At 45.0% G+C, this 24,664-nt stretch overlaps 1 protein-coding gene across 3 annotated transcripts; it reads right to left on the bottom strand.

Moving 5' to 3' along the window:
• Positions 1-357: 357 nt before the first annotated feature.
• Positions 358-22,429, bottom strand: grnb (granulin b). 3 transcript variants are annotated; one of them, XM_072373258.1, is made up of 17 exons: positions 22,274-22,428; positions 21,908-21,994; positions 20,472-20,612; positions 19,092-19,232; positions 14,253-14,366; positions 13,692-13,833; positions 13,487-13,596; positions 11,991-12,120; positions 11,753-11,844; positions 10,678-10,831; positions 8,943-9,040; positions 8,540-8,773; positions 6,919-7,155; positions 4,634-4,897; positions 4,263-4,496; positions 3,088-3,357; positions 358-1,867 (listed from the first exon to the last, which is right to left on the bottom strand). In XM_072373258.1, the coding sequence occupies exons 2-17, from the start codon at positions 21,908-21,910 to the stop codon at positions 1,730-1,732; spliced, it is 2,502 nt and encodes an 833-aa protein (XP_072229359.1). In that variant the 5' UTR covers positions 21,911-21,994; positions 22,274-22,428; the 3' UTR covers positions 358-1,729. The 3 variants fall into 3 exon arrangements, with proteins under 3 accessions (XP_072229359.1, XP_072229361.1, XP_072229360.1); XM_072373260.1 differs by lacking the exon at positions 8,540-8,773 and having other exon boundaries at positions 22,274-22,429; XM_072373259.1 differs by lacking the exon at positions 14,253-14,366 and having other exon boundaries at positions 22,274-22,429.
• Between the last annotated feature and the right edge of the window lie 2,235 nt (positions 22,430-24,664).

Below are 24,664 nucleotides of genomic sequence, written 5' to 3'. Positions count from 1 at the left end.
ATACCACATAATCTTAGAGTTCTGTTCTTTTTCTTTCCTGTTTAAACTGAAAACCTGTCTCTCATTTCCAATTAAAACACACCTGCCATGCCTGCCTGTGACCACTAGGGGGCAGCAGATAAACCGCCGCCTGGCATCAACCTGCTGAACTCGGATCCCTCCCACTCAGCTGTGCCTCCGCTCAATTATCTCGTGTTTACTGGTCGTCATGACAACGTTCTGATGACGAGGAGGAGGTGGTGGTAAGAGGATACGGCGGGAGGAGGCCAGAGGAAGTGTGCTGGCTGGTTGTTATGCGAGCGTCTGCACATCCTGCAGGATGACCTCATGGAATTTAATTATCACATCGACCAAGAGTGTATTTTGAAGAACTTTATTCCAGCTCCCCCCCCACAGCTCTATCTGAAAGGTGACATCTTCCTTTAAAAGGCAGCCAACATGAAGTTTACAGCAGGAAAAACAGCAGTGAGATCATTCAAATAAGGATTTTAACACTTTAATAAACAGATTAAAACCATGTTAGAAGCTGGAAATGTCTGAAAAATATCAGATTTATTAAATTATCCAAACAGCAACACACAGACTTTAAAGCTCAGTCATTGTTCATCTTCCTTTGAGGGTTTAAAAACTAAAACTTCATCCTTCCACTGCTGACAAAGAGAGTAAAAACACACAAATGATGAGTCAAATATTCCTCCTGACGCCCAGAAACATTTACCTGCTCATCAGAACCTTCATTATTAAAAGTTTGGGTGAAAACAAGCGTCTCAAAAGGGGAAAAAAAAAATCGCTGGTTTTCTGCGACAGCAAAGCCTCCATCTTTGGATCTTTGACCAACACTCAGTTAATTTGGGATTCAGGGAATAACGACCTTTTATTGCCTGAATGTCCATAAAAAACTAGATTTAAACAACTCAGACAAACTTTGAGCTTCGGTTGGTGTAAAATCTGTTAAAAGTTGAGACCGAAAGTCCATTCATGATAGTCTGTTTCCTCCGAAGCACAACAATCGTCCCTTTGAGACAAAAACAAGGACTGAGCTGCTGCTGCTGAGTTTGGTCTTTTTCCAGGCGTTCCCGTCAAAAAATCCCACAAAAACACAATTATTGTGAGTGAATAAAAGCCTCGAAACAAGAAAGAAGAAGTTAGCCTTTAATGGATTAAAATGAGAAAGATTTCACCTTTTTTTAAAGAGTCTCCGTCACAGCTTCTCCTTCATTCTGAGTTTATAAATCACATTTAAAAGTTTACTGATGAAGCGTGAAAACAGCTGAGCTCATTATTAAGTGTAAACTGTGGTTTTAAGGACAGACAGATGGGATTAGCTGTATTTCCTAATGATGTGCTCCTGGTTGGACACATTAAAGGGAAATACAGTCCGCTCTGCGGCAGAAACGACCAGCTTCTGCCACTAAATGATCGATATTACAGACTTTTTAAAGCAGGTGCACATCATGCAGCGTCCCCTGCGCAGTGTTGAGATAATAAGACAAGTTTCAGTAAAGCTGTGAAGTCCCACGATGAGCTTCCTTCCTGCAAAGTGCGTCTGCCGTTATTAAAATGTCCTCTGAGCTGGACACGGCTGCAGAGTGCGTTCGTTACTTCAAAAACAAAAAAATACTCCAAAAACACGGCGAACGCACATCTGAGAGGTCAAACCGGACGCCGAGGCCGAGCCTCTGCGGCCCACAGACAGCAGGCAGATGATCGTCACCGCACCTGCGAGGGATTACAGTCCGTGGGGGACAAAGTCCGCCTTCCTGTCCCCGAGCAGAGCGCCCCAGGTCAGCCGGGTGCAGCCGCCGGCCTGCAGGTCACACGAGTATCCGGCGGGGCAGCAGTGTTTGGCGTCGGCGCAGCAGACCGCCTGACGGAAACAGACAAAACCAAGAGCAGGTGATTCAGAGTCGGAGGCCAAAGGAAGTTTGAACGTCTGAGACGTTGTCATCAGAGGTTTGATACCCAAACATTTTAAAAAAAAAACAGTCTGTCCCATTATTCTGTGGGTTTACATCATAGGTGTCAAACTGTGGCCCACAGGCCAGATTTGGCCCGAGAGGCAATTTCAAATTAATATTAGAGCTGGCCTGTCAGTATCATACGGCGGCAGCGCATTTAGCGCTTATACTACAAATCCCATAATGCTTTGCTGTTGTTTTGGCGCCTCAATTAGGACAGAGGCAGATACGCCCCTCCTCTGTGTCAGTAGCATCTATGCTAGCGGTCTTTTTGTGCACTCCTTCGGCTGAAAGCCCCGTGCCTCTCCCCCAGACCACACTTGGACCTCAAACTACAGCTGTCACTGTTACCTACCAAAAAATGGCGAAAAGAAAGGCAGAAAATAGAACTTTTCTGGACAGGTGGGAGACAGAATATCTGTTTATGTAAAAGACAAACCTGTTTGTCTTGTTTGTGGAGCTAACGTGTCAGTAACTAAGGAGTAACCAAGGAGTAACTAGGGAGTAACTAAGGAGTAACTAGGGAGTAACTAAGGAGTAACCAAGGAGTAACCAGGGAGTAACCAAGGAGTAACCAAGGAGTAACCAGGGAGTAACCAGGGAGTAACCAGGGAGTAACCAGGGAGTAACCAGGGAGTAACCAGGGAGTAACCAGGGAGTAACCAGGGAGTAACCAAGGAGTAACCAGGGAGTAACCAGGGAGTAACTAGGGAGTAACTAGGGAGTAACTAAGGATATAATATTAGACGACACTATGAAATGAAACACCTGGACACAGCTCAAAGGAGCCAGAAAGTAAAGGAGATGAAAAGAGGTTTATGTTATTTTATTTTCACATTTATTAGGCTGTGTAAGAAGCTAATTTTGACATAAATCAGAAGGCTGCAAACAGAAAGGAGGCATTCAATTTTTATTTAGTGATTGGTCGGTCAGGTTGATGATGTAACACGTCTGGTGCGTCAGCATAGAGCTGCAGTTTATAGAATGTGCCCGAGACGATCCACGATCTCTGCAGTCTGACAGATCGTTACGGATCGTCTTCACGTTGCAATCCTTCACGATTTATATCGTTATATCGCCCGCCCCTAAGATGAATCACCACCAAGGAGAAGAACGACGCTGAACTTACCCTGGAGGAGGGGCAGCAGCTCCATTCTGTGGCCGAGGTCCTGCAGCAGGTGTGCTGTTTGGGGCAGTGGAACCTCCCCTCAGCATCACACGACACCTCCTCCTCCTCCTCCTCCTCCTCCTCCGTGGCCCTCAGGCTGGACTGTACCACTTTCCTCTGAGGCAGGGTGTGGGGGGGCAGGTCAGAGGCCTTCTTCTCACAGGTTCCCGTCTGCATGTTGCAGGCGTAGCCCTGAGGACAGCAGTGTTCGTGGTCGGCACAACAAACCGCCTGAGGAGGAAAGAGACAGTCCAGGTAATCAAACCGCTCACTTCCACAGGTGTCGGCCCCCCCGGTTGGTTTAAATCAGGGGTCGGGAACCTTTTTGACTAAGAGAGCCATGAAAGCTAAAAATTTGGAAATTTATTTCAAGGAGAGCCATATAATATATTTTAAAAGTGAATTCAACTAAATGTCAGTATAATAAGCCTCTGAATTTATTAGCATATTATATTAGCATATTATTTATTAGCATATATTAGCATATTATTTATTAGCATATATTAGCATATTATTTATTAGCTCGCCATCTGTGAATGGTTTTCCGTTCCTCACTATTGCTAAAGATCCAGCTAAGCTAGCAGAATTACAGTCACCTTGCCGGGTTGCTGCTGGCTAGCTTGTACCCTGCTCAGTAGCTCTCGGCACGCTTTCTTTCTGCTGTCTCCTGCCGGGTATTTTGATGCTAAGGTAGCATGGCGCGTGTCGAAGTGCCGCTTTACATTCGACCGTTTCATCGATGTCATTTTGTCTTTGCAAATTAGACACACCGCAGAATTTGCTCTCTCCACAAAGGCGAATTCTTCAGTCCATTCGGCCTCAAATGTACGATACTCGTCATCTTTTTTTCTTCGTCGAAGGGTTAGCTTTGAGCTAATGACCGAGCAGACTGACTCAAAAGGGGCCGTTTACCTGTTTTACGCTGCCAACGTAGTCCAGTATCATCCAATTAAAATAATGCTCCTGCAGCCCTGAACAGGACATGAAAAATCGATGGATGGATTAAAACAAGTGAGAATATTGTGTTTTATCTGAGCCAGATGCAATCATCAAAAGAGCCACACCTGGCTGGCGAGCCATAGGTTCCCGACCCCTGGTTTAAATGTTTAAATCAAAAGCTCAACATGTGTTCGGACCTTGACCAGCGGGCAGCAGCCCCACTCCCCGGTCTGCAGCTTACAGCAGGTGGCTCCCGTGGCGCAGCTGCTCTTGTTGTCACATTTAACATCCGTCACGGCGCCCGCCGCGGCGTGAGCGCTCAGTTTGGTGAACCAGGGCGTGACGTGGGGGCCCCTGGAGCAGGAGGACCGCTGGGGTTCACAGGTGTGTCCGCTGGGGCAGCAGTGGTTTCCATCTTTGCAACACACCGCCTGAAGGGAAACAAACGCAGCGCCGTGGCGGTTCACATACTTTCCAACACCAGCGGCTGACTCCATGCCCAGAGTCTGTGGCGGTTCACATACTTTCAGCGGCTCGATGCCCAGAAACGTGAGAATAACCCCCTTACCTTTGGCAGCGGGCAGCAGCCCCATTTGCGGGTCTTTTCCATGAAGCAGCAGGTGGTGTCTCTGGGGCAGCTGGTCTGAGAGTCGCACATGTTCTCGTCGGGTCGGGCTCCACTGGAAAGGGCCCGGCTGAGCTGGTTCTGCCGGGCCGGTTCCTTCTGCAGCCACGGCAGGCTCAGGGCGCCGGGCTTATCGCAGCTCTGCGAGGCCACATTGCAGCTGTAGCCTCGGGGGCAGCAGTGCTGGTGATCATCACAGCACACGGCCTGAAAGATACAGTCAGCTTTAAGATTAAAGCCGGTTGAATGAAACTGGAGCTTCAGGTTAGCCTAAAGCAGGGGCTAAGAAAGGCTGAACGACCTCTACAGCAGGGAGACCCACATCTGGTCCTGGAGGGACTGCTTCAACACACCTGAATCAGATCAATGCATCCTTAGCAGACTTGTGCAGAAATTAATCTTTCTAAGAGATCCATTTAATCTGAATCAGGTGTATTGAAGCAGGGAAACGTCTCGAGGACCGGACTTTGACATATGTGCCCCAAACCTTCCCAGATGATGGAAATGCAACCACTGAAAACAAAGTGTTGGCTATCCCAGACCACTGTGCTGCGAGGGGCTAAGGAAGGCTGAACGACCTTTAGAGCAGGGAGACCCACATCCGGTCCTGGAGGGCCGCGGTCCGGCAGGTTTTAGACGTTTCCCTGCTTCAACAACCTGATTATGGTGTTTTTCCCTCCTCTTTTCCGTCTTTGCTGTCTTCTCAAACCCCAGCTGGTCGAGGCGGATGGCCACCCTTCCTGGTTCTGGTTCTGCCAGAGGTTTCTTCCTGAGTCTGGTTCTGCCAGAGGTTTCTTCCTGAGTCTGGTTCTGCCAGAGGTTTCTTCCTGAGTCTGGTTCTGCCAGAGGTTTCTTCCTGAGTCTGGTTCTGCCAGAGGTTTCTTCCTGAGTCTGGTTCTGCCAGAGGTTTCTTCCTGAGTCTGGTTCTGCCAGAGGTTTCTTCCTGAGTCTGGTTCTGCCAGAGGTTTCTTCCTGAGTCTGGTTCTGCCAGAGGTTTCTTCCTGAGTCTGGTTCTGCCAGAGGTTTCTTCCTGAGTCTGGTTCTGCCAGAGGTTTCTTCCTGAGTCTGGTTCTGCCAGAGGTTTCTTCCTGAGTCTGGTTCTGCCAGAGGTTTCTTCCTGAGTCTGGTTCTGCCAGAGGTTTCTTCCTGAGTCTGGTTCTGCCAGAGGTTTCTTCCTGAGTCTGGTTCTGCCAGAGGTTTCTTCCTGAGTCTGGTTCTGCCAGAGGTTTCTTCCTGAGTCTGGTTCTGCCAGAGGTTTCTTCCTGAGTCTGGTTCTGCCAGAGGTTTCTTCCTGAGTCTGGTTCTGCCAGAGGTTTCTTCCTGAGTCTGGTTCTGCCAGAGGTTTCTTCCTGAGTCTGGTTCTGCCAGAGGTTTCTTCCTGAGTCTGGTTCTGCCAGAGGTTTCTTCCTGAGTCTGGTTCTGCCAGAGGTTTCTTCCTGAGTCTGGTTCTGCCAGAGGTTTCTTCCTGAGTCTGGTTCTGCCAGAGGTTTCTTCCTGAGTCTGGTTCTGCCAGAGGTTTCTTCCTGAGTCTGGTTCTGCCAGAGGTTTCTTCCTGGTCCTGGTTCTGCCAGAGGTTTCTTCCTGGTCCTGGTTCTGCCAGAGGTTTCTTCCTGGTCCTGGTTCTGCCAGAGGTTTCTTCCTGGTCCTGGTTCTGCCAGAGGTTTCTTCCTGGTCCTGGTTCTGCCAGAGGTTTCTTCCTGGTCCTGGTTCTGCCAGAGGTTTCTTCCTGGTCCTGGTTCTGCCAGAGGTTTCTTCCTGGTCCTGGTTCTGCCAGAGGTTTCTTCCTGGTTCTGGTTCTGCCAGAGGTTTCTTCCTGTTAAAGGGAGTCGTTCCTTTCCACAGTCCCTCAGGCTCAGGATGGGAGATTGGACTGAAGACCAGTTTCGGTCCAATCTGTTGGTTTCCTTAGCTCGGATATTATTTTTGAATTGTCTCCATATGAATTAATTGGATTATAATTACAATGAATTGAATTCCAAATGCCTTTAATTGGACTTTATTACTTAATTGTTGTAATCTGGCGCTTTATAAATAAAACTGAATTGAATTCAGATTAAATGGAGCCTGCTAAAGATGCAGCATCTGAATCAGGGGAACATCTAAAGCCTCCAGGACCGGATGTGGGTCTCTCTGCTCAAAACAATTCATTACAATAAAGCTGAAGGTCAGAGGTCTTCAGAGGCTCCTTCTTAGCCACCTGAGCAGCTATTACAGCCATTACAGCTGACCTGAGGCGTGGGGCAGCAGGCCCACTGTCCAGAGGTTCCCCCGCAGCAGCTGCTGCCTCCTGGACACACGGTCCGCTGGTCGCATTCCTCGTCCCGCGCCTCTGAGGTCAGAGCGGCCATCTTGGTCAGCCAGGAGCGCGGCGGCAGGAAACCGGAGGGGTCATCGCAGGTTTCAGCCTCCAGGTTGCAGATGGTACCGTGAGGGCAGCAGTGTTCGTGGTCGTCGCAGCAAACCGCCTGAAAGATACGCCATCGTACGGTTAGAGGCTGTTTTTATTGTAAAAGTTCAACCTGGAGACGGCTGTCGGCTTTAAAGGTAAAAGGAAAAGGAAAAGGAAACAGATTTGTGGCTAATTTTAAACTCAAATCTGCAGTCACGTGAGAAACAAAGTCGACCTTTATTCAATTCTAAGGTTTTATCTGTCGGGACTAAAGTCATTTGGTCCTTAAGAGGTTTAAAAATGAGGTAAAACAACCTCAGACAAGATATCACACCGTGTAGAGGAGGAGGAGAAAGGAGGAGAAAGCCTCTTCTCTCTAAAAAGAACATGGCAGCACAGCTTAGGTTTGCAAAGCTGCATCTGAACAAAGCTCAAGACTTCTGGAACAATGTCCTTTGGACAGACCAGAGCAAAGTGGAGATGTTTGGTCCTAATGCACAGCAGCACGTTTGGAGGAAACCAAACACAGCATATCAGCACAAACACCTCATACCAGCTGTCAAGCACGGTGGTGGAGGGCTGATGATCTGGGCTGGTTCTGCAGCCACAGGACCTGGGCACCTTGCAGTCATTGAGTCCACCATGAACTCCTCTGGATACCAAAGTATTCTAGAGTCAGATGTGAGGCCATCTGTCCCACAGCTAAAGCTGGGCTGAAACTGGCTCATCAACAGGACAAAGATCCCAAACACAGCAGCAGATCTACAGCAGAATGTGGGAAAAAGGAAAGAATCAAGGTGTTGCAATGGTCCAGTCAGAGTCCAGACCTCAATGAGCTGAAGCAACACTGGAGAGAAGAGGGCCGAGATTCCTCCAGAACCATGAGAGAGACTGATAACGTCCCACAGGAAACCATCACTGCAGCTCACTGCTGCTGGATCAGGGGTTCACTTAGTTTTACACTCACTGCAGCTCACTGCTGCTGAAGCTGCTGGATCAGGGGTTCACTTAGTTTTACACTCACTGCTGCTGAAGCTGCTGGATCAGGGGTTCACTTAGTTTTACACTCACTGCTGCTGAAGCTGCTGGATCAGGGGTTCACTTAGTTTTACACTCACTGCTGCTGAAGCTGCTGGATCAGGGGTTCACTTAGTTTTACTCACTGCTGCTGGATCAGGGGTTCACTTAGTTTTACTCACTGCTGCTGGATCAGGGGTTCACTTAGTTTCTCTCACACTGCTTCTGTGTTTTGGATCAGTTTTTATTGAATAAATAATGACTCAGATGTTCATTTTCAGTCATTATTCGAGGTTGTGGGCCAAGATTCCTCCACAACTGGTGTATTTATCCAATGTTAAGACCTGGTAAGAACCGGATGATTTTATATGATGTCCCGATGCATAAAACCTCAGAAACACGAGACTCTTTCACACGTTTGAGCTTCACAGACTGCAGCTAACCTGAGGCAGAGGACAGCAGGCCCAGGACCCACTCGCCGTCTTGCAGCAGGTGGCTTTTCCAGGACACGACGTGGACTTGTCACACTTGCTGTTGTCGGACTGCAGGGGAAAAACGGGCGTTTTGGCAAGCAGCGGCACCACGGCGCCGCCTGAGCCGTCGTCACACGTGGAGGCTGCCAGGTTACAGACTGTGGCCTGGGGACAGCAGTGCAGGTGGTCCTCACAACACACAGCCTGCGAGGAAGAGGAGCAAACGCTGAGGAATCTGCATCACAAACAGGCCATTAAGCAAGCAAAATCAACCTGATCCAGTTAGAACTGCTCTGCACAATCAGGGGTATTTTTCAGGCTGAAAAGTGCAGCCAAAGGTCAGCTGGAAGCAGAGAAGCCGGCTTGTCGGTACCTGCGGTAAAGGACAACAGGCCCAGTCTCCTTTGGATGATTTACAGCAGGTGCTCCTGTCAGCGCAGGCCACAGAGTCATTGCAGGGAACCGCATGGACTGAAAGACAAACAGAAACCTTACATCTCATCACGTATGCCAGCCGCATCGATAAGAGTCCAACCGGGTGTTGGATTTAGCAATACTCCACATATTTTAGGTGAAGATTTAAAGGTGCAACGCTTAAACAAACGCACATAAACACCACTTTATTTGTTCTTTCAAACTCTCCGGCTCCCTCATCCACAATTCCAGCGACATTCATCAGACAAAGGCTTTGAGAATTTTGTTTGCACAAGCCTCCCAAAGCCTCTGGAAATCCACTCTGATCTTCTCAATTGTCCGACTTTCTGTTCAAATAAGGTCAAGAGGAGGATTTTCACCAAGTACTTGTGGTGTTGAACTCAACTAACTGACAGAATTAAGCAAAGAGCCGTTTAAAATGCGAGGATCTGCTTTAAAAATCTCGTAAAGCCACGTCGTGTCAGAGCTGCGTTTTCTCCTTTCGTGCACGTGTTTGTGCACGTTTAGTAAAAATGCTTCTTAAGTTAAGAGTGAGGTTTGAATCCCAGGTTCTCCCCGACTGAATCGGCTCAGGCTCAGGACGGGAGATTGGACTGAAGACAAGTTTCTGTTGGTTTCCTTAGCTCGGATATTATTTTTGAATTGGCTCCATATGAATTAATTGGATTATGATTACAATGAATTGAATTCCAATTGGCTTGAATTGGACTTTATTATTTAAGTGCCTTGAGATGACAATTGTTGTAATCTGGCGCTTTATAAATAAAGTTGAATTGAATTGAACCCGATGGCAGCTAGTTTCACATTTTCTCCTTGAAAAGCTTTAAAAAGCTTTTGAGAGAAAATCCATCTGCAGGAAGTACTCAGATCCAATAACGGTTGCGTTCAGACTGCATGTCAAATATGGCCCAAATCAGATTCTTCCTTTGCCCCCTCGTCACTGATCCCGTTTGTTTTCATGGACAGGATCTGGAGGCGTCGTCATGGGTTACAGCTCTGCTTTCTGCTGATGATGCGGTTCTGTCCGAGCTGCACCGAGGGTGAGAAACTTCCAAGTCCGAGGCCAAGGTTCTGAACCAGAAACAGCTGGAACGCTCCTTCTGGGTCGGGGACGAGTCTTTCAGGTTACCGCTTTGTTCTAACCCTCACCTGTGGTCACAGACCTGGGTTCTGACCCAAAGAAGGAGGTCATGGATTCAAGCGGCTGAAATGAGTTTCCTCAGCCTAACCGGGGGCTCACACCAAAAGCGGCGTGAGCGGCCATCTGCCGTTTATTTTCAATGTAAGCTGGTGTTGTGAGCTTCAAGAGTTGAGAAAGGCTCAACTTTATGCAAATGAGCTGTGACGCTACGCGACGACAGCCAATTAGGGCCGATCTGGATTCCGAAGGCGGAAAAAAGGCGGGAAAAAGCGGAAAATGGCGGAGCGCAAACACAAAGAAGGCTGCCAAGAGTACGATCCATGGAGAAAGAGGGAGCCGATGCATGCATATATATATATATATATTTCTGCTAGTTGCTATACATATAAGCCCCGCCCCTTTGGCCGCTTCCGGCGGCAGAAGAAGTACAAGCGGCGGGTTGTGAGCCCCCGGTTAGAGAAAGGGGGAGGAGCTCCGTGTTCAACAGGTGATTTTATTAGCTGCGTGACAATAAAGTAACCTTAAGGCTCACCTTTGCTCTGCGCCGCCTCCCGCGCCGGCCCAGCGGCGAGCATCCTGACGGGCATGGCGGCGGCGGCGGCCTGCGGGGGCATGCAGGTGCTGTGGAGCAGGTCACATGTGGTGTGAGCAGGACAGCAGTGCATGTGATCAGCACAACAAACCGCCTGCAAGCAGAAAGCAGGAGAGTCACCAACAAGTTTATCCTGTTGGCTTCTGGGTCAGAAGTCTCACGCTGGACTGGGTCGTCCAAAACAGAACGAAAATAGCTGAAAAATGTAAAAATGTTTATACTATAAAAGGGTTTTTAATGCTCCGGTTTACACCTGGTAGCTTTAAAAGATATGACATAAAAAACACTGTTTCCCTCTATGGGTTTGAGCTTCCCATCCTGCCAACAGAACATGACCAACGGAGGGTTATTTCCCCACCAAAGAGGCTCCAGAGCTGCTTCAGAGCCAGTACTTTCTGTTTGAACTGGGTCCGCCCCAGGAAAGCAAGACCAGGGGTAACAGAAACCCACCAGACCAAATACAACCACCCAGAGTCATTGTAGCGCCTGGTTGGTCCGATTTCCAACATGGATCTAAGGCCTGAGCAGCAGTGGAAGAACGGGAGCTCATCTTGTGTCACATTCTCCTGCTTTTTAATGTTTTAGTTTCCCCAAATCGGGTCCCTGAACGCAACCCAATGCGCTGCCAGTGATTCTAAACATTGTTGTAATAGATGTAAATGTAATTTGTAACACCCCTGTGAGCTTCTCACTGAGCCTACAGATAAATGTATTATTCATTTTTAATCATTCTATAGATTTTTTTTACACTAGTCATCGTTTAGCACAAAAAGGTTATTAAAAATGGAGCAGATACTCCCAGAGTCTGTGGGGATTTTACTTGTTTTTTTGCTTAATAAGCAATTTAAAACTCGAATATATTCAGTTTAGGTTCCATTAAGGATAAAATCAGGACAAAATCGCCTCTGTGGTTGGGAGCCGATGTTAAACTGACCACATATCTAAAGTCTGAGTGAGTTACAACAGCAACTGAAGTCAAGAAACAAATGAAAGTTTCATCCTTTAGGCTGCTTACATGGGGCAGCGGGCAGCAGCCATATGTTTCGTTGGTCAGCTGGCAGCAGGTGGTCAGATCAGGACAGTCCGACTCTTTGTCAGGACACACAACTGTGAGGAAAACACAGGGTCCAACGATCAACACCAGCTTCAAAACATCAATTCACTCACATCTGTACGGCTTTAATTCTGCCAGCATGATGCAAACACATTAACCGACATGTATCAGAGCAAGAATCTGCCTTTTCCCAGCTTACCGTCATTGGGTACAGCAGAGATCTTCTTCATTAGTGGCATGTGAGCCTCACCAGACTTGCAGACTCCATGTTCCAGGTCACATATTGTGTTGCTAGGGCAACAATGGAGATGGTCGCTGCAGCACGTGGCCTGCATATGATTCAGATAGCAAAACGTGTTGATGTGGAAACTACATTCTCCCAATGAAAGACGGCCTCGGTTTCCTCATCATTCATCTTTATTTCAGTCAAACAACAACCAGGTTACAGAATCACATCCAACAGGAGGCTAAAATACCTCCAGGGAGGATCATTTCCTGGTTGCTGTGAGCTGAAAACAACTGAGCAATCCGCTGTGCTCGTGCTTTTCCAGCAGCCTGCGAATGCAGCTCTGCGAGCCACTGGTACTGATTTAATATTCCATAATCATACATCTTATTAACGGCTACTTCTTTAATCTTGTTATTCAGGTCACACTGATAGATTCCAGCTCCAATCCTGCCTTCAAGTTAGAGTTGAAAGATTGCATTCACAATTATAGCAATGAATGAACGACCCAAATAAGCTACTTTATTGCGCCGTGTGTCGGTAATGAACTTTTTTTTTTTTTTTTTTTTTTTTTTTTTAGCAACGCTGCAGCCTCACAGAGTGTGAACATTAAAGAGGAACTCTGGTATTTTTAAACCTAGACCTTATTTCTGGCATGAAATACGTTCATCTACTCACTGAGAACAGTTGAACAGGTGAAAGTCGGCGTCCTTCGGGAGATATTTAGATAACTGGAGATCCATATAACGGAGTGAACGGGGCTTAGAGGATGCAGCCTCTAAATAAGGCATTATCTGTCTTTATTTCACCAATACTTTAAGAAGAATGAATGAATGAACGTGTGCTATAGCTCTGTTAGCTCATAGCTCTGTTAGCTCATAGCTGCTGTTATGTGGCTACTTGCAGCTAAAGGAGAGCTAACGGAGGGATTTCTACACAGGCACTCTACTGGGACCACTTCATCCACACGCCCCCCTGCAGCACAGTTTATTCACTCCGGTAAGGACGTCCATCTTACTCAAAGTCATCGTTCACGTTGTCAAAATCTGATAAATATCCTGCCATGTTGCACAAAACTATCAGCAGCAAACTCTGTGTGAAGTTAGCCGACTGTCACAGAGCACGGAGTGAATAAACTGTGCTGCAGGGGGGCGTGTGGATGAAGTGGTCCCAGTAGAGTGCCTGTGTAGAAAGATTGCATGTAGAAAAAAAAAATGGCATAATGTTGCTTTTCTCATCTTATTTTCTTCCCTTGTGGCCCCCAAAGGAAGAGACAACAGCAAAATTCTTCCCTTGAGCCTCCAAAAATAACTTCAGAAACCAGTGAAAACAGTGATTTCGCTTGAGTGGCTTTGAACACTGAAATCCTCACATTGAACTCGTAAAAAACAATGAAAACCTCAGATTTCTCAGCTCCAAAGTGGACAGGAATCAGATCCGTTACTCCCTGATCTATCAGTCGTACCCACCTCTGCGTACGGACAGCAGCCGTAGTCTCCGCTGGTTAAGAGGCAGCAAGTATTCCCATCCGGGCAGCTGCTTTTTTCACCAGGACACATCACCGAACCAGCAGCAGAAGCTACAAAAGCATCAAAAATCATCATCTGCATTCAACCACTGCAACACCACTATGCCTTTATTTAAAGGTGCTTAAATACAGAAGGAGTTTCCCACCTGGTTTACTCTCAATCCTCTTGGAAGGCAGTTTCTGCAGCATGGGGAAGGACTCCAGTGCAGAAGAGACACACTTTGAGTGGGTAATGTCACACTTTGTTCCCTCAGGGCAACAGTGACGCTTATCCTCACAACACACCGCCTGCAGAGAGAGGAAAATCACTTCTGACATTCAGTGACTTCGCTCAGTCAAGGACACACAAAGGAAAACTACTCGAGGGCTAACAGAGGACACAAATATACAGACGGTATATTAAAGATGGACACCAGATGTGGAACAATGTCTCAGACAACTCGTGACTGCTTTCTGCTCTGGTTGAACCTCCTGAATCTCCACGTCTATGTCGGAGCTTATTCTGAGCACAAACTTCAATCTGATTTGAGTGAAATTAGCAGCAGTCGGAGGAATATTTGATCCCATATCTGCCCTCATATCTCCAACTGGGACTTTAGATAAGACCAACTGTGAGCTGCAAACACAGCAGACGTGAGAAACTGGAGATTCTGCGGTTTGTGTCGAGTGATTTCAGATGAAACAGATGAAGTTTAGGCGCTCATCACCTTGGGTAGAGGACAGCAGCCCCAGGAGCTGTCAGGAAGCTGGCAGCATGTGGTGTCATCTGGACACTCAGACTCCTGGTCCGGACAAATGACGGCTTTTACTCTCCCCTCGAGCTGCAGCCGCCACACATCCCAGCCGGCGAATACCAGAGAAGAAGATCAGAGAATAGCAATAAGCGTTAACCATCTGTAAATCAAATCATTCGTGGAGACGCATTCGTTCAGGGTAATTTACTAAGATGTGAGTCACATGATCAGGCTGTGTGGTAAACCCCATCATCTGCATAACCCTCCCCATCAAAAGGTCCGAGCAGTAACTTCACAGAGTTGCTGCTGACTCTAAGAGCCAAACGTCCATCCCTGCTGAGGTAATGGCTGCTCCGGTGAGAATAAGAGATGAGAGGTTACAAACAGCTCGTCTGCCGACCATAAATCTTTCACCGGTCGCAGCACAACCTTGGGAATGAGCTGCCGCCGCAGCTTTAAAGCGACCGTGTATCACAGAGAAAGTATCGCAGGTTAAAGAGATCCCCCGCCTCTGCCTTCGGGCCAGAAGTTTCACAGCTTAAATATGATGAGAGTCAAGCTGGAGTTTTAGACCTTTTAAAAAGGGACCAGAGAGCAAAGGCAGAGCCACGTCTTTATGTTAGTTTAAACATATCCTCCAATACGTTTCTGTTTCTGCATTCGACAAATGCTTTTATCCAAAGTGACTCACAAATTTAGCATTACAGCTAACGGCTAAGCTAACAATGAGCTTACAGCTAACAGCTAAGCTAACAATGAGCTACGTCAGAGGTGCAGAGCTGGAGGAGGTACAGGACAGGAGATGCTCTCTGAAGAGCTGGGTTTTCAGGAGCTTCCTGAAGATAGACAGGGACGCCCCTGTTCTGGTAGCGCTCGGTAGGTCATTCCACCATCGTGGGACGACACATGAAAAGAGTCGGATTGTCTTAAGCGTGGTGTAGGAGCTGCTAGACGACCAGTCGTGATGCAAGTCTTTACGAAAGCATTCAAGTAGATGGAGCCGTTCCATTAAGCACTTTGTAGCTAACATCAGTGACTTGAATTTGATGCATGCGGCTAACGCTTAGTTTATACTCCTCCATAACGTCGATGGCGTTGACGTGACGCCATCATTGAGCATTCGAAGTTCTGCATAGAGGGAACACGTTGCCCTGCAATTCACCACCCTGCCAGTAGGGGGCTGTGGCTGTGCGTTTGTGTGGTTTCAGGGGTTATCTTAGGGTAATTATCCTTGGATATATGGCGGTGAATGAATGGAATCACTGGCACAAAGCAGGTCATACCCCGGTACCATAGGTGGCGCTGTCCCCATTTCAGCTATCGCTAATAGAGCCACTTCCTGTTGACGTCTTCACCGCCAACAACAACAAACTCAGGCATTCAGAAAGATAGCGAACGCAGAGCGAGATGAAGCTACGTCCCTCTCCATCTGTGATGAGCTGGTTATGGCACAGACGATGCACAACGAAGCATTCTCCATCGCGTTGTTTCTTTCTTTCTGACGACAACAACAGGAATATCGTCTCCTTCAACTTCCGGGTGACGATCGTGGGAAAAAAATCTGGAGCATGTGCAGAACGCTCGATCCGATCCACTGTTGTCTATAATTGAGTTATCTCGGGATCTTAATTTGATCCGATTTCTTACTCAGATTAAGGCGTCTACATGAGCTGAATAACTCAGTCTTATTGTAATTTAGCCATTAATCGACTGAAATCCAGACCAGGAATCTCTGTTGGTGCTATTTCCACCACAGGAACCAGGGTTTTCACAGAGTTCTAGTGTGGAAATGTTATTCCCAAAGCATCCCTGGAGATGCTACTTTTACTTCCAGATTAGGGTCAGTAATGAAGGCGCTGGTTTGTTCCGGGAGCTGAGCCCAAAGGCAAAGCTTTCGATTTACCGGACCATCTTTGCTCCGACCCTCACTTATGGTCACGGCATCTGGGTAGAGACCAAAAGAAGAGGCTTTCTCAGCCTTAGAGGTGGATGGAGCCTAGTTTATGCTTCAGTGTAACGGGGGGTGTGGCTGAGTGTTTGTGTGGTTTCAGGTTATAGCCGCGTCCTTGCTTTCTCTTCCGGTCACAGTTAACAACAGTAACCAATGGCAACCGAGGTGGAGCAGCTGTATTTGCAGCTGGAGTTCATCAATACTGAAGAACAAAAGCTTAAATTGTTGAAATCTTGAAGCGCAGGCGACAGAGAAGACGTTTGGGGAGGTGGTTCTGAACGACCGGCCGACCCTCACTGGTTCACCCACTGAGGGACCTGAGCATTTCCGATACTTTTGATACAGCCATTAAAATCGGAAAAAGCAACTGCCGGAAATTATGTTCTGAGCGGACCAATCAGAGCCCGTCAAACGCAGCGTGTCGTTAGGATGTTTTGAGTCAGGCTACGGCGTCGAAATGATGGAGAAGCATAAACTATGCTTAAGGGTAGGCTCCTTAAGTGGAGCTCAGGGAACAGAGGGGTGGCGTTCTGGACCATCTGCAGCAGTTAGAAGAAGGCAAATAACCCGAATATGAAGAAGACTAATAATAATAATGAGAATTAGTTGTTCCGATCAGTTTTTCCACTGCCGTTAATGGTCTGAATCAACTGAAGCAGCATTTGTTCACGTTCCCGTGTGCCGGCCATCTCTCAGAGAACAGAGAGGGGTTCAGCCTCTGGACAAATCTTTATTATCAGTAAAATGTCAGGATAATCTGCCCATTAGCTCTTGAGAAACGGCAGATCGGAGCCGCTGAGATGGTCTTCAGCCCACTCAGAATATCAAACAAAGTTTTCAGACGTCCCTCCATTAGTTTTTGACAGTTTTACTGTCGATGTGTTGAATTTCAGGGTTTGATGGATGAAGGGAAATCTGTGAGGCCGAGCCGACTCGGAAAGTTTCAGATGAATTCAGCAGCTTTTTTATCAAACTTTTCTGCCCACAGACCATTTATATGAAAATCTGTCTTTACAGGATTAATCTGTTCTTCCTCACAGATGCTGATAAAAACGTTCCCTCCTCCTTCATATTAATGCTTTCAGGGTCAAGACGACCAGGCAGTTCCAGGCCTCTACACGTTTTAGAGCTCGTTAACACGCCTCAGCCCAGTTGTGTTCAACTCGGTTCAGATCGTGCTGAAAAGCCGACCAAAATCATTAGGGATACATCTGGTAACACAAAAAGATCTGAACCAAAAGGATAGAGGCTCCAAATTGAGTCATGGGTCGTATGAAACAGAAGCAGCGGCATCTTAAGCATTCCTCATCGATAGGTTAACGATAGGTTAACAATAGTTAACGGCTACATGAGAGCCATCGGATTGGATTAATGGATAAATTACAATAAGACGGAGTTATTCAGCTCATGGAGACACCTTCGGATCGGGTCAGTCAGTTGAGGTCATCTTAACCACCGCAGGGAAAATAGATAAACTGTGTAACTAACCACACTTATGAATAGACGACTGTAATCCCAAACTGCTTATTGATTCAAGATAACTTTGAACAATTTAAAGGAGACAGAGAGTCATCCTTCTTTAGCCAAAATACATCCAATTTGATATCAGTTGGATTAATGGCTAAATTACAGTAAGATTTAATTATTCAGTTCATGTTGACACCTTAATCTGACAAAATTAAGCTAATAGTTAATCGAATTAAGACCCTGAGACAACTCGATTATAGACGACGGTGGATCGGATCGAGCGTTCTGCGCATGCTCCAGATTTTTTCCCGGGATCGTCACCCGGAAGTGGAAGGAGACGATATTACTGTTGCTGTCGTCAGAAAGAAAGAAACAGCGCGATGGAGAATGCGCCGTTGTGCATCTCTGTGCCATAACCAGCTCATCACAGATGGAGAGGGACGCAGCTTCATCTCGCTCTGCGTTCTCCATCTTTCTAAATGCCTGAGTTTGTTGCTGTTGGTGGTGAAGACGTCAACAGGAAGTGGCTCTATTAGCGATAGCTGAAATGGGGACAGCGCCACCTATGGTACCGGGGGATGACATGCTTTGTGCCAGTGATTCCATTCATTCACCGCCATATATCCAAGGATAATTACCCTCAGATAAGGAGCAGAACCCAACTGTAGCTGTAATCCAGTTAATCTCATCATGTAGCCCCACTGAGTGTGACGGCCCACCAGGAGACTTCCTGTTGTTAACCCTTAAAGGAGCCCGAGTGGGTCGTCAGAGTAACTGATTATACCCGAGAGGTGGGAGGAGCCAAAGGCATAAAGGGATCGTTTCCCCAGCTGACTCCCTCTCTCTGGGCTGCCATCAAGATGCATTGGTTTAGGTTTGGTTCTACATTTGTTTCAACACCACTGATGCTCTCCACACTCCATCTTTTCAGTTTATTTCTGTGGTTAATGGAGATAAATGACTCTGTGTTGGCTTTATTGAGGTGTGCGATTTCCCTGATTGTTGCTACCCTGAGCCAGGCGGTAACAATAAGAAGTGCAAGCGCTGCATTGGCCACACATTTTTACTGTGGAGCTCATCTGCAGGCAACAACGCACAGGTGTCAAGTTAGTTTTTGGTTATACTTTGGTCTAAAAGGGCCCGACAAGGCTTGTTCTATTGGATAAACTTTACAGAAAAGGAAGGATGAACAAACTGCCAGTGCAGCTAATCTAAGGGAGGATGTGGCTCAAAAGTGCCGTGTGACCTACTTTCTCCAGACAATAACATTTGCATGTCTAAAGGTTGAGGTCAAGAGAACAATAGGCACCCAACGCTTGATTTTAGTTGAAGAAAATAAAGCAAAAAGACAGCAGAGCAACAGGAGAAGTTAAACCGCAGCCTGGGTTTGTTACCTGAGACACCAGCAGGGCCTGTTTGGGTGGGAGCCGCCTCATCCAGGGCAGGGACACGGTTTTATTTACACATTTCTGATGGACCAGATCGCACACCGTCCCCTGATAGCAGCAGTGGAGGTGGTCCGAACAGCACTCCGCCTGCACATGGAAGCAAGAGATCAGCCCCAAACCCAACCAATGCACTCAGTTTTTTACCAACTTTAAGATGGAAGCCAAAACCTCCAAAAGCTCCCGACTTGTAGACGTAAAAATCAGACCCTCCAGGATGCCGTAACAGCAGCAACTGAAGAAAATTAAATAAAGAAATCTGTCCAACATTTCTAAAACTCCCTATAGTGTCACACAAATCAAATAAAGAGGAAATTGTTTAATGGAAGGCTGAGACTCAGGAATCCTTGTCCAACAACTCAATAATGAAATGAAGTGCTCCGAATAGTCAGATGCAGAACATTTACGGTTTACTGAGAGCTCCCATGCACAGAAGCTCTTAAACTTAGTGCTGAATGTGTCATTGTTTGCATTGTTGAATACTTCCCAGAAGCACTTAAAAAGGTTATTTGCTTCACTTCACAGTCTTAAGTGAGTTAGTTTGAACTGTGGTCACAATTTAATGATAAAAACACACTAAATGTGATGAGGTTTTCCTGAAAATTGAGCATGAAATACATGTTTTTACTTGTAGAACCCACCTGGACACCGTTACAGGCCCTTTTTTGGGCTTTTACCTCACAGTTGGGTACCAAATACCCAATGTATCGGCCTTAATCAACTCACTATAGAAGGAGTGCTGAATGGGTCATTGTCTGCACTGTTGAATACTTCCCAGAAGCACTTAAAAAGGTTATTTGCTTCACTTCACAGTCTTAAGTGAGTTACTTTGAACTGTGGTCACAATTTAATGATAAAAATACACTAATTGTGATGAGGTTTTCCTGAAAATTGAGCATGAAATACATGTTTTTACTTGTAGAACCCACCTGGACACCGTTACAGGCCCTTTTTGGGGCTTTTACCTCACAGTTAGGTACCAAATACCCAATGTATCGGCCTTAATCAACTCATTATAGAAGGAGTCAGTCTGCAGGCAGGGCAGCATCTCAGATTTCTGTCCTTACTGGGAATATTTATGTAAAACACACATTAGAGAGGCCACCTCTGATTGGTCAGCTCCAGACATCTGTTTAGGCCATTCCCATCGTTCTGTATAAGCTCTGCTAAAACTCCAAGAAGAGCAACTACAGAACTACTTAGTTTTGCTCTTTATGTCACATTTACAAACATCAGATCCGACCTCCTCCTTGCTTTAAGTCGGGTATTTTCCTGAACCCAGAACCCGCTTCTAGCGCCGTTCAAACCCATTAAAAGTCAGTGGCTCACATGCGGTAGCGGGCAGCATCCGTAGCCTCCCTGGCCGTTTTTGCAGCAGGTGTTCCTGTCTTCACACATGCCTCCATCGGGGCAGACCAGCGCCGTGCTCAGGCCCAGCAGAACCAGACACAAGAGCCCCATCTGCAGAGTCTGAACACACGGAGCAGGAAACAGGGCCGTCACTACGCTCTTATCGCCTCAGCGCCGCTGTAAAGAGCCAAGTATGTGGAGCAGCTCTGCAAGCATTCCAGCCGATAAACTGGATTTCCTCACCGAACAAACTCAAGATGTTTGCTGTGAAGTCATGACCCCTTTAATGAATGTCACGTCATGTCCTAAGTAGCAGCAATAAAACACTAAAGCTTACCATGTTTAAGGCTTACTTTAGTACACTGTTCATCGTTCTGTTCCATCTGTAAAAGTGTCTTAAATATCCATAAATTACTTTAGCTGTAAATAAAACCAGTATATTTACTCTGTAATTATGTAAATATCATTTACTCTTCTGTTGTTATAAAGACATATGCTGTTTCATATAATACTGCTGCTTTTAAACATTAGTTTGTTCTTTATTTATTTATTTTATTATTTATTTACTCAGCTTATTCTTTATTTATTTAGTTTATTCTTTATTTACTCCGATTATTTATTTATTTAGTTTATTCTTTATCTACCCAGTTTATTCTTTATTTACACAGTTTTAACTCAGTTTATTCTTTATTTATTTTATACGTTATTTACTCAGCTTATTCTTTATTTTAGATATTTCTTCCTTAATTCTTTTTATTTATTATTCATCTACTTAGTTTTTCTTTATTTAATTATTTTATTGTTTGTACTACCTTATATATATGAACAAAGAGCTAAACTAACCAAATTCCTCTGATGTGCGCACATACATAAAGCCAGATGATTTGCTTAAAATGGTTTAAAAAATAAATAACTAAAATAGGTTCAAATTTATATTCCAATAATATTCTCTGACAGCAGCTTGAGGTTCAGTTTGTTGATTTTTGTACATCTTCAGTTCCTTCATATATATATATATATATATATATATATATATAAAATATGCTTTCAGTGCTCTGTTACAATAAAGAGTCTGAGAATACAACTTTAAAATATGCAAAAACATATTTCTACGAGTACAAATTCACAATTATTTTGTTAGAACAATGACAATACAGTAATGGAACTGTGAATATCTCTGAAATAGATTAAAATATATATATATTAATCTATTTATTTTCACCAGGAACGTCAAAGCAGCTTTTTTTTTTTTTTTTTTGCTACCAGGATTAAACGGAACCTCTGCTGGGAAAACGCCACTTAAAGCTTTAGGGATGCCGTTGACCCTTTTGTTGAGTGAAAATTAAAGATTGCAGACTAAATATCACACAAGCTTTAAAAATAATGAAATTCGGCTGGATGTGGGTCTACTTTACCATTGTTAGCAGATAACTTGAGACTTAAAAATAAAACGTATAGCTGTTGTCACCAGAGAGCTCCGTGCTGCATACTCCTCTAACAGCCTGAAAAATATACACACACACAAAAAAGAAAAGAAAAACACAATTAGTTGATACAGTTCCGCTGGATTGTACAATATCATCGGAAAAATGACAGGTAAAATAATAACTTAAAAGAAGATGGTACCTGAAACGAGGAATGTAGCAAACGTTAGCTTCTATAATCCAAATAAACTGATCAATTTAGCCTAGCAGGCTAGGCGGCTAACAGTGGAGCTAGCTGCTTTGAATGACTTAACGGTTCTTGTTTTTCCGCGAGGCAAACGGAAGTAGCATTCTTACCTCTCAGATCGGCTCAGATACGTCCAAGAGATAACAAACGTGTCGTCTTTAATGCATCTTTAGAAACACTCTCAGAGCACAACGCAAACAGTGCTTAAGGCTGTTTTTCACTTACAATTAATTAATCACATGACACGCTCACATGTGACTCTGCAGGTCGGTGTGTTTTTAAAGAGGCAGCCAACAGGAGAGGCCAACAATCAACGTAAACGGCTTACTCGTGTTTATTTTAGTTCCATATCTGCTTCTATTTTTGCTTTAGTACAATTCAGAAGCAAACCATATCCGCTTAACCCTGCCACCATTTCACAGTTAAAGGAAATGGACAACAAATTTAGTTGTTCTCAAATGTGTTGTGTCATCTTTTACAGTGATGACGCAGCACACACGTGAAAAGCTGAAGCAAACAGGTGTTAAGTCAGTCTTCATTTTCCACAGAGAGGGGCCTGATAACTGAAGGCTCTGCCTCCCATTATATTAAATGCATTTTCACCCTGTTTGGTTTGGATCTCTGTGTCCTGCCTGGTTTATATTCAACAAGGATATTAGAAATGTGTTGTGGCCCCGTAAGTCTACTCTGTTGGTAACTGGTAACCAGTGTTGAGGATTATCACCAGAGCACATCCAGTGTTGAATGTCACTTGCTAGCTAAACACACGGCTGATGCACAGATCCCTCTCACCAAAGGCAGAAACAGTTCAGTAGCAGGTTAGACAGTTATAATGTGTACGATTATTCTCTTAAAGTGTGAATGTTACACATATGAAATTATGTTACATTCAGGTCAATGTGCCCTTCTGTTGGGCTTCTGTTCGATAAGCTTTCAATATTTGTCAGGATAATTCCTTTGGGATTCTTTTAAGAACAAATGAGATAAATGTGCATCAATAAAGCATATTTGTCTGATCCTGTGTTGATGAGATTATTTAAAAAATATCAATTTAAGGCGCATTTAAAACATATTAAAAGTGTGATTATTTTTGCAATTAATAGTTAGTTAATTATGGACGATAGTGCGATTAATCGCGAGTTAATTATGGACGATAGTGCGATTAATCGCGAGTTAATTAAGGACGATAGTGCGATTAATCGCGAGTTAATTATGGACGATAATGCTATTAATCACAATTAATTGATTTATTCCTCATGTTTCCTGTTTAGTTTTTAGTTATTTTCTTGGTCTTGATCTTGGTTCAGTTTAGTAGTTTCCCCCGTTTGTTGCTCAGTTCCACACTCACCTGCTCATTGTGAATAAGTCATTTTCTTATTAGCTCCCCACAGTATTTATTCTCAGTCTTTGTCAGATCCTCAGTTCCTTTCATCATTCTTCATCTCTGTTCCTCGCTTGTCTGGTTTGTTCTAATGTTTAGTCTTTTGTTTTCCAACTTTAGTTTAGTTAATGGTTTCCTGGCTCAGCAGCGCAGTTTGGTTTCTTTAAAATAAAAGCTTAAATCATCCGTTTGCCTATGGACTGCTGTTTTCTGCATCCTTCACAACCTTCCATCACCAGTAACCGTAACACTAACCCTTAACAGACCTTTTAAAGCCCACAAGTTTAAAAGTGATTAAACAAAAAGTTTAGGGCTGGGACTTTAACGTGTTAATTAAGATTAATTAATTACACAAAAATTAGTGTGTTAAAAAAATTTACGCATTTTAATCGCACTTATTTTTGCACGCGGAACGTTTCTCACTGGATGAGTTTCAGGCATACCGATTATACTGGAGCACCAACTAACATTCATGACTTCAGACAACAACAAACCACAGTGAACAATATTCAAACATGAAGAAGAAGCTGATGAGACCGCTTTGGTTTGCCCCGTGGATGGAAAATGTTGTTTTAAAAACCAGATGGATGGGGTGGTCGGTAGCGTAGTGGTGGGTTGTGCAGGTGCTCCGTGTAAAGAGGCTACAGTCCTTACTGCAGTCGGTTCCCGCATCGGACGGCCTTTTACTGCGTGTCATTACCCCTCTCTCTGCTTTTTTTAAGATACATCTTTTTATCTGTCCTGTCCATTAAAAGGCATAAAAAAATTAACTTAGAACAAGCGGAAGGATGTATGGAAGCCAATAAGAGCACGGTTGGTTAAGTACCACCTTGAAAAAAAAAAAAAACAATGTTTTGTTGCTTAAAGGGGAACTCCGGTATTTTTAAACCGAGAACAGTTTGGTGAAAGTCGGCGTCCTTCAGAAGATATTTAGATTCCTCGAGATCCATATAACGGAGTGAACGGGGCTTAGACGATGCAGCCTCTAAATAAGGCATTATCTGTCTTTATTTCACCAATACTTTAAGAATGAATGAACGTGTGCTATAGCTCTGTTAGCTCATAGCTGCTGTTATGTGGCTACTTGCAGCTATAGGAGAGCTAACGGAGGGATTTCTAT

The sequence above is a fragment of the Leuresthes tenuis genome, unplaced genomic scaffold (genome assembly GCF_036924035.1).
Source record: "Leuresthes tenuis unplaced genomic scaffold, fLeuTen1.0.hap1 SCAF_20, whole genome shotgun sequence".
In the NCBI taxonomy this organism is placed as follows: Eukaryota; Metazoa; Chordata; class Actinopteri; order Atheriniformes; family Atherinopsidae; genus Leuresthes; species Leuresthes tenuis.
Note: the sequence above shows the minus strand (reverse complement) of the source record. Positions and strands in the feature narration are given on the sequence as shown.

What these genes read in the sequence shown, in the direction of transcription:
- grnb (XM_072373258.1), bottom strand. An exon ending in GATGCTGCCCGCTACCGCAT is followed by an intron (nt 19,233 to 20,471) that starts GTGAGCCACTGA and finishes TTCCATGTGCAG; the next exon opens with GCGGAGTGCTGTTCGGACCA. An exon ending in GCTGCTGCCCGCTGCCCCAT is followed by an intron (nt 10,832 to 11,752) that starts GTAAGCAGCCTA and finishes TTCTGCTTGCAG; the next exon opens with GCGGTTTGTTGTGCTGATCA.